Source organism: Andrena cerasifolii, chromosome 7 (genome assembly GCF_050908995.1).
Source record: "Andrena cerasifolii isolate SP2316 chromosome 7, iyAndCera1_principal, whole genome shotgun sequence".
Classification (NCBI taxonomy): Eukaryota; Metazoa; Arthropoda; class Insecta; order Hymenoptera; family Andrenidae; genus Andrena; species Andrena cerasifolii.
The window spans coordinates 12,426,734-12,435,965 of NC_135124.1; the positions used below are offsets into that span (position 1 = coordinate 12,426,734).

General features: G+C 39.2%; 2 protein-coding genes across 2 annotated transcripts; one reads left to right on the forward strand and one right to left on the reverse strand.

The window, feature by feature from the left end:
* The first annotated feature begins 334 nt into the window (after positions 1-334).
* Pbp95 (proximal sequence element A Pbp95) lies at positions 335-4,863 on the forward strand. The gene has a single exon (XM_076816217.1). The coding sequence runs from the start codon at positions 449-451 to the stop codon at positions 3,362-3,364; it is 2,916 nt and encodes a 971-aa protein (XP_076672332.1). The 5' UTR covers positions 335-448; the 3' UTR covers positions 3,365-4,863.
* LOC143371260 (lipase maturation factor 2) lies at positions 3,797-8,111 on the reverse strand. Its single transcript, XM_076816223.1, has 10 exons — positions 7,797-8,111; positions 7,278-7,461; positions 7,091-7,192; positions 6,364-6,557; positions 6,087-6,265; positions 5,750-5,999; positions 5,438-5,640; positions 5,075-5,315; positions 4,643-4,862; positions 3,797-4,512 (listed from the first exon to the last, which is right to left on the reverse strand). The coding sequence occupies exons 1-10, from the start codon at positions 7,888-7,890 to the stop codon at positions 4,233-4,235; spliced, it is 1,947 nt and encodes a 648-aa protein (XP_076672338.1). The 5' UTR covers positions 7,891-8,111; the 3' UTR covers positions 3,797-4,232.
* Positions 8,112-9,232: the final 1,121 nt, after the last annotated feature.

Genomic DNA, 9,232 nt, shown 5'->3' on the forward strand with positions numbered 1-9,232 from the left:
TGGTTATTCCCCCTCCGCGAAATAGTTTGATTATTCCTGTATTTTCCGCCGTTCACTGACCGTCACTGACGGTGAATACATCTTTCCGTGCATGCCACAGCTACTTCTGTCACTATATAATATGTGATAATGTGTATATCTGGAATTAGTACCAGGGGTGTACATTGGAATGAAATTTTACTTGCACACGCTCTTAAGCAAAAGCGAGTTACGCGTTTCGATGAACGTTTCATGCGCACTTGACATGTATACAAACTGCTATAACGACTGTGTATGCACGTGTGTGCATACATAGCTTACATATATATATACACACATACATGTACTGTAGTAGTAGTGTCGAGTCGATTAATCGATAATAACGTGGTACTTACATGTATACATACACAAGTATACTAATACACCCAATTACTGGAAACAAAGGAATAGAGTTGCGGTTGACCGCGCGATGATGGACAACAAGCCAACGGCGGATGAAAGTGACGATGATGATGATTTCGATGCCAAGACCCTATTATTATCGGGAGACATGTCGTTTTCCGAACGCGGAGGGCAAGATCATTATGAATATACATCCGGGATTAAAAGCGACGAACCATCATCCGAGGGCATGGAAGTGTATATAAAAGATTATACGTTGCGGGAGAGATTGAAGTGTGATCAGGCTGAGAATGAATTTCTGGAATGTGATATCGAAAACTGCGATCGCATGTTGAATTCGAACAAACAAATAATCTCCTTCCTATTGGATTTGAAAAAGCACATAACCGCTGCTCTTGAAAAGTGCGAGAAAAAGTTAACACTGGTAGAAACTACTCTACGAAAACATTCGATTGTAGACACAAAGGTTTTGATTTGCAATGCAGGTATACCCTACTTCAAGGACAGGGATTACTTTTTTCCTCCCAATAACGAAGATGAAACATTAAAAGAGAGCTACAAAGAGTTACAAATCAGAAACCTTCCCAGAGTCTCTCCATGGACGCCGAAGGAGAGAAATACTCTGTTAAAAGCTATACAAGAAGAAGCTTTGTCCGATACACTATCATCTCATAAGATGGAACGTACAGAGCACGCGAATGTGACGCTCAAAATACCTGTCGATGCGAATCGCCAGGAACAGCAAAAGAGGAGGATAGAGAAATTCCCACCTAGAGATTTAAAAGAAATGATTGGGCCATTACGAGAAAGAGAATTCGATTGGTTTAAAATATCCTCTGCTCATTTCGAGGATATACATTCACCACTCGATTGTCGCGTTATGTGGAATGTCTTTCTTTTTCCTGATATCAACAAGAACTGTTGGACAAGACCAGAAGATAATAAATTGAAAGACATCGCGAGGAAGCTGAAATTTCAAAACTGGGACAAAATTGCGGAGCGACTGAATACAAATCGTACAGCCTATCAATGTTTCATTAGATATAACACGACAAAAACGTTGCCTAAAATTAGAAATTGTGTTTGGGAAAATGAGGAGGATAAACGACTTTTGAGCCTAGTCGAAATATTTAAAATTGGTGACTTTATTCCTTGGGGCGAGATGGCCAGTTGGATGCGGAACAGGACTAAACAGCAAGCTTACTTTCGTTGGACTTATAGCTTAGCGCCATATCTAAGAAAAGGTAGATTCAGCAAGAGCGAAGATAACGTTTTAAGGGATGCTATCACCAAGTATGGTACAAATTTTCGTAAAATATCTGCTGCACTGATGCCTAACAGGTCGACGGTTCAACTTCACGATCGTTATCACACGTTAACGACTAATCGAGTGAAAAATTGGAACATATGGACGCTCGAGAATGATTCGAAGCTGTTGGAACTCTTCCAACGCTTTGGACCTAATTGGTCTCAAATAGCTACAGCATTTTCTTCCAAAACTAGAACCCAATTGAGACATCGCCATGCAGCTCTGCAAAGATACATTAACAGAGGTATTTCTATTCTTGACTTGAATAGGAACCGCTTCAAAAGTAAAAATCTGAGAAGGCAAGAAGATAAAGGAGGAGAGGAAGATGAGGCTGAAGGAGAAGAGAATGAAAGAGAAGAGGATGAAGAAGAGGACGATGGCGATGAAAGAATAAGAAGGGAAGAAGCTCACCAAGCTATACTCGATTTTAATAACGACGATCCATCAAATGGAAATTGTAACAGTAACGTGGATAAGGAGTTGATAGAATATTTCCATAGAGAACACGCGATAGAAAGATCCGTTCGTAACCAGAAGCTCTATACTGGGCAAGAGTTAAAATGTTGTACAAAAAATTTATATACCACCTTAAAATCGTTGGATGCTGAGCTTTGTATGCCTAGCGACATTGATGATTTAAAATTAAGGGATAGAGACAGGCAACTTTTATGTTCGTTGGGAGAATATGCAAAGACAAAGCACGACAAGGCTATGTATCTCCAAGTTATAGACGAGTGCAGTTCACGTATGTTTGGGACAAGTTATACCGCCGCGGACAAGGGTTCTCATTTTGTGCCACCACCACCATTCGACTCGCGGGTAAAATTAAAGAAATTAGTCAAAACTCGGTGCATCGACTATGATCTAAATACAAAGAATACATTTTTAATCGAGAAAACGATAGACCTCGACACTCCAGACTTTGTGATATCTCAGATCGGTGGTAACGAACAAGAGTTACAATTTCAAAAGATTAGTCATTTACTCAAAGTTTATAGCTCGAAAGGTCAACAAGCATGCGACACGCAAGACGTTTCCACGGTGCAACGACGACAGCGACGACGGCGGCAACAACAACAAGATAGTAGCAGCAGCAACAATAGGAATACTTTAAGCGACAATTCGATGGCTCGTTGTAAAAGTATCGCTAATACTTTGTTTCGAAGCAATAATATTTTCGATCACGGTCATTTTGACTCGCGAGGCGACAATTGCAAGAAACCACTCGGAAAAACAACCAATACCGCCACATTGTTTAGTGTGCTTGAAAAACCACGGCATTCCGTGCCCATTTCTAGCACAGCAACGATCAAGGATAACGATACATCATCCACGGTCGAAGCGACATACGCGACTTTACAGAGTTTAAAAAATTTAATGTACTCGAAGCGATTGAACGAAACAGGCAGCGGCAGTAACCCGGGTCAGTTGATTATCGGATCGAAGAAATTTATTGAATCGTTTAGTTTATTGGAAACACGTTTAGAGCAATTATTCAAGTATCCCGTTGCTCTGTCAAAAACTGTGTTACCGGAAGTTTATGCGATAGATACATTCTCATACGATGATGTAACCTTGAAGAGGAAAGCTTCCGAGGTGTCTTGTATACCAGAAACGCATAAGACGAAGAAATCAAAATCATTCATTAAACACAACGGGAATTCAACGTGTTGAAATTACACATGGAATATTGATAGACGGAACAAGTTGGAAAAACAAATACAATCCCTTTCCAGCGATGATACCGTGTTTTCGAGGGAATAACAACTCTGGCGAGCCAAGTTTTCAAGCCTTTTCAATTATTTCAAAGATTATATTGCGAGGTAATTATTGTTCCAAGATACCTATATGAAACACAAACCCGTGTGAATACAATAATTGTGTTCGCCTAAATGCTAAATATTATACTTCTTTTCCTTCGGGTGATGAGATTCAATATAAAATGCGTAAATGCGTTATGGTTTCTCTCGTTTGTGGCAAAAAGTACAAAGGTGTAAGCAATTAACGATAATATTGATATTGATAATGATGTTAATCTCAGTTGACGTTGGAACGCGAGATATCGCAATCTCCGAAATTTAGTTGTAAGTACATGGTTCTCAGTCATTAATGCAAAATAAACAGTATATTTTTCTATATTATATGCTAAATATTTTCTCGTAACGAAATTCACTACATTCACCCGCTGTAGTAAACAGGTGTGTACATTGTATTCCTAATCGGGCATCGCAAAGGGCATGGAGTACTCCGTGCGCTGGTGAAAGCTAATCGTACCCTGAATTTTGGCCTTACGACTCGGTCATATCCAATACGATACCCGACCGCATCGGCCACCGACGAATTCTTTCGTACGTACATATATACATACATCCATACATACATACATGCATGCATCAACGCAACCGCCGCACGGTAGAAAAAAAAACCCCAAGGCGGGCAATCGCTGTATAACACAATAGTTTCGGGCGGCCTCTGTAAAAGACTGCAATTCATTTTTAGATATAACCATTATCCGTTAAGGTGTTACAGACTAACCATGTAGTTACTTTTTTTTCAAAATTGAATTATTATAGTTAGTCATAATAATTGCACAGCCCGCCGTAAAGACTCCCCATAACAGAAGGCTGGCTTCAATTTTACGAACCATAGACCTGATACTGTCGAGAAGCAGTTTTAGTGGTTCGTTTGTAACTTTAAAAGTTGGCTTGTCTTGAATAATTTTCATCTTCGATAAATACTCGATAAGAGGTGGATGATCGTGACTAAAGATCGGAAAATATTCTCCGATTTTTTCTCTTGTCCACCACGCTTGTTTCTTCCATCTAACAAGAAAAAAAAAGATGAAGAATAAGGTGAAGAAGCAACAAACGAGTCAAGTAAGTAAAGTCAAGCTATCGAGGAAGGTGCAGTGTCGTTGTGCATTTAAAAGCGCGTAAAGTGTAAAATACTCACGACTGACTACTCCACGGGGTGTAGTGGTAACGATAAAGGCTAGCTTTAATATATCTCGGTGGTTTTTCATGGAACGGACTTGACACCTGATTCATTAAAGCCAAGACTTCGGGTTGACCGCTCAAGAGGCGATATGCTAACGACATCAACCACGGATTCTGATGATAAGTACCCAGTGCAGCAAACCACATTTGCCAGTCAAGACGTGGTTGATGAGGAGCTGAAGAAATAAAAGAAAAGAATGAAGAAAAGAAAACACAGTACCGCGGTCGTATATAAATTGTATGTCGGGAAATATATCGAGAAGCTCGGAGATTATTACTGTAATTAGGTACTATTTCAGAATATCAAGAGGAACAAAGAATTACGAGCAAGAGTAAGACAAAGAAAGAAATACATAATAAAGACAATAGTTTTCACAAAGTGTCTCACCAACAAAGGGCAATGAATTATTAACATTTCCTGGCTTATATAAAAATTCATATTCTTTCCATGGACCATCGATGCTATCGCCACCTTCGATGACTACTTCTGGTCTACCTCCCGTTCCCGTCATACGTCTAAATAACCCGTAACTATTCACCAGATGAATATGTTCAACTTTTCCATGAATCTGCCTTAGTTGAGTAGGTACCGTGGAATTAAGAGAATGATGCAGCGTAGCGTATGGTACCTAAATACAAAATGTCACTGGCTTTTTTATTACTATCAATTTCAGTCTTTCGCAAATAGTCACGGACGCTTCATGTCATGTGAGCTTAATATACACATGTACATATATATGAGTGTACTTACGATACTCATAGCAAAGATGAAGCAAACTGCTGCCATGTACAGATTCGTAACAAACACCGTGAGAATTTTATTTCGTATCCCCTTGACAGTTAAAGAGTTGACTATTGCGTCCGCTATAGTGAAACCAAGAGACGCTACGCCAATGTAGATGGAGATTGGAATTGCACGTGATAAAACATGTTCGAACTGCTCTTGGGTAAATCCTAGAAATAGAATTGCGTGATATGGCGGCAGGGATGAGAATAGTTGTCTACTCTACGTTTATAAAAAACAATTTATTCCATAGGCTTGTAAAGACACGCATGTACGTACCAATATCGCTTTGAATGGTCCAGTTGTCCGTGATTCGAACATTGTAATGCACGCATGTTCCGTACAGGACTCCCGTATAAACCAGAATACACAATACCGTGGAGAGATGTCTCACAATATTGTAACTATTGTTTCTAGATTTTCTCTTATAGAAGAACTGATCGTCGAGTAGAGAGATGCACAAACAAATTGTCAGAAAATTGAAGAAATTATAATTCCCCGTCGCTATGATGTGTATTTGAAGGAACATCTGGAAAGATGGAGAAATCGTTACTATACGTAAGAACGGAACGATCGTATATAAATTAATAAAGCTGGTCCACTCTATAGTTGATACCTGTGCGTAAAAAGCTGTTGTCCTCACTTTCCTGCTCGGGAAGAAGAATAGAAATGGAATAACCAGCTCGAGAATGTTTACGGCGACAGTAGTGAGACGCAAAAACCACGTTGGCAAGTGGTGAGCGTACCACGCCAACGGGGTAGGTATACACTGCGATTCAAAATGCACGTTCAGAGCTGTAACATTTTCAACAGAACAACGAGACTATTCCTTAATCGTGTTTCATCGCGCGTGCATTTATATTTATAAATATACGGAATCTGGGATCTCGTACCGTCCAATTTCCACCATATCGGGCAACCGGAGACAAGTTTCACTACTCCACTGGAGAACATTAGACGAAAAAGTAGCCAACGTACACTCCAGAAGGTAACTGCATCGCTCGGCGTGTTTACTTTCCCACGCTGAGAATACCAAATCGGGGCTACAAGTATACATAAAAATCCTGCTTCCAACAACAGCACATCCCTGTGTGATGAGAAATAAAATATGAATCAGCACGATAATTTTACAGTTACCCGCAATTAGAATATATATATTAGGGTGGCTCTTATTTACTCTTGGTAAATTTTTTTTCAGGATTTTCTTCGGGACACCCACCAGAATAGTTCCAAATAATTAAAAAAAAATCTGTGTAAAGTTTGAGCTCGATCGAATAACAGCTGCTCCTTGTACGGATCTATAACTTTTGTTTGACATATTTTTTTATTTAATCAATAACTTGGAGGATATTATATAAAATCGACTTCGTGAGCTGTTAAATAGTGATTTAAATGTTTAAGGGCCCAGGGGCACCCTTTCCCGTTATCCGATCGAGCTCAATCTTTACACAGATTTTTTTTTAATTATCTGTAATTATTCTGGAGGCTGCCCCGAAGAAAATTCAAAAGTTGAAAATAAGAGCCACCCTAATATATATATGATTTCACTTTGATTCGGGAACCACACAACAAAAAGAATCTCACAGAGATCACTTTAAAGCGAATTCTATTCATACTTACCATTGGAACCACATAAATGTCTGGCCAATTTGATATAGAGAATAATATATGGACCAAAGCAATGCAAACACCACCGCGATACAAAATCTTTGCGAGACGAACCTGCAGAAAATAGAAACGAACCTATTATTGTTCCATACAAATCTGGACAGTGAGAAGAGTAGAGATAACTAGTGACAGCTCTTACCCAGCAAAGGAAAGAATCACTCCGAAAAGCGACGATACATCTAACATGTACTCTACATTCAGTCCAAAATAAGGAGCGAACCATAATAACGTTGGTTTCTGTTTTAATTTATGAAGCAGAGGCATTCGACTCTTTAGATCTAACTGAGTTCTAGCTGGTAGAATCCCATTGTCGCCGTATAATCCTTTCCCATGAAATATAAATATACACCCATTAACGTACACGTCTCTTCTTCACTCGGATATAGAATATTAATAATCAACAAATATCTGTAGCGTAGTTAAATGATAAAGATTACAACGACAAAGAGTGTACTATCGCAAGGAAGTTTATGCTGAAAATTGTAAGTACATAATACTTTCTGCTTCCTTCGTTGCACTCGATAGAAAAAAGTCATCATTTATATTACAACAAAAGTTTGCCATCGTGTGTATGTAACTATGCGTATGCAGCCAAAGAAGAAGAAAGAAAAGTGAAAACGAAAAAGGAGGAGCAAGAATATGCTTTGAAAATACTCACCAGGAATTTGTACATAAAAGCTAAGAAATGCAAAGAGATATATCACGCATATCCCTCGTAGAAATAAATTACGAGTGTACCGTACTTGTGCCATGGTAAATCACTCGCGTTTTCTATACAATATCCGAGGAAAAACGACAAAATGTGTAGGGATTGTAGGGCGACGACCGCGACCCACCGCGACGGCCGACGACGAAGCGATTGGAAGCGATATGCACGTATCGCACGCGCACCTCTTAACACCGGCAGCAACCGGCACCTTTATGAACACCGTCTATTTCTTCGATCTATGAATACGAATTGCTATCAATTGCCACGAAATAACGATTCTTAATACCTATGCAAGTATGCTATTGGTATATACATACATAAGTAACTGTTGGTATTGCCATACCATATACCTATGTGAAGAGAGTACTGCTATGAGTGCTATGTAGGGCTGGTAGCATCTCTGTGTGTATGTGTGCATACATGTGTATGAACTTCCGCACTTAATACGTATACTCTCGCGGTCTCGCCTGCTCTCGCCTCTCGGCTAGAAAATATATCGCACGGCGAGCGGCCTACTTCACCGTACTTCACCGTACTTCACACTGTTGGCGTTTCGTTAATTGTTTTACAATATTTTGTGAATACGGTCTATATAATAATCAATAATAATAAATACTTGGAGCGTGGGCAGGCATAATGGGCATGGACACCTGAAAATAATCGAGGGCCCAGGTACCGCCTACACAGCTGGCCTGCAACAGTAGCAACTTGAAAACCTAGACGAATTATTTTTAAACAACTCGTAATTCGTTGAGAACCCGAGTATCTGTTCTTGGTCGACAACCAAGCGTTAAGCATCGTGTCTTCCTCTTTGTCGCGATAGTCGATTCCTCCGGGAAGTGGATTCACTAATTCAATAAACATTTGTCGTTTCCGTTCACCAATTTGAGATAATAAGTACGTTCGATTTATTTTTCACAAACGGCGTTTTCGAGTTTCGATAGATTCTTATTAATTCGGAATATTTCGCTCGGAGCTCGAGGAAATTCCGATACATAAATTTGCTGCCAAAGTTGCTGGCACACTCGCTGTAATTGTCCAAAAATTGCTAATGACTACTAATTTATGAGAAAGATTTGTACAAAAATGAAAATTATGTATGTGCGTAACATTGCTATTAGGTTCTCAACGGGTTAATGCATAAAAGTAATGCCAATACTTTGCATTTCGTTCTCGATATTCGTGTGACCTTTATTTATCGTAATATTTTACAGTAGCAGAGAAACTAATGATAATCATTATTACAAATTATCAGGTTTGCTCAACCAGTGAAAAGGCTAATAACCATAATAATAATGGAACAATGATAAACGTATCCTCGCATTTACAGAACCCCATGTTGAGCCACTTAAATATGTGACTATCCAGCTTGCATAATTTATTTC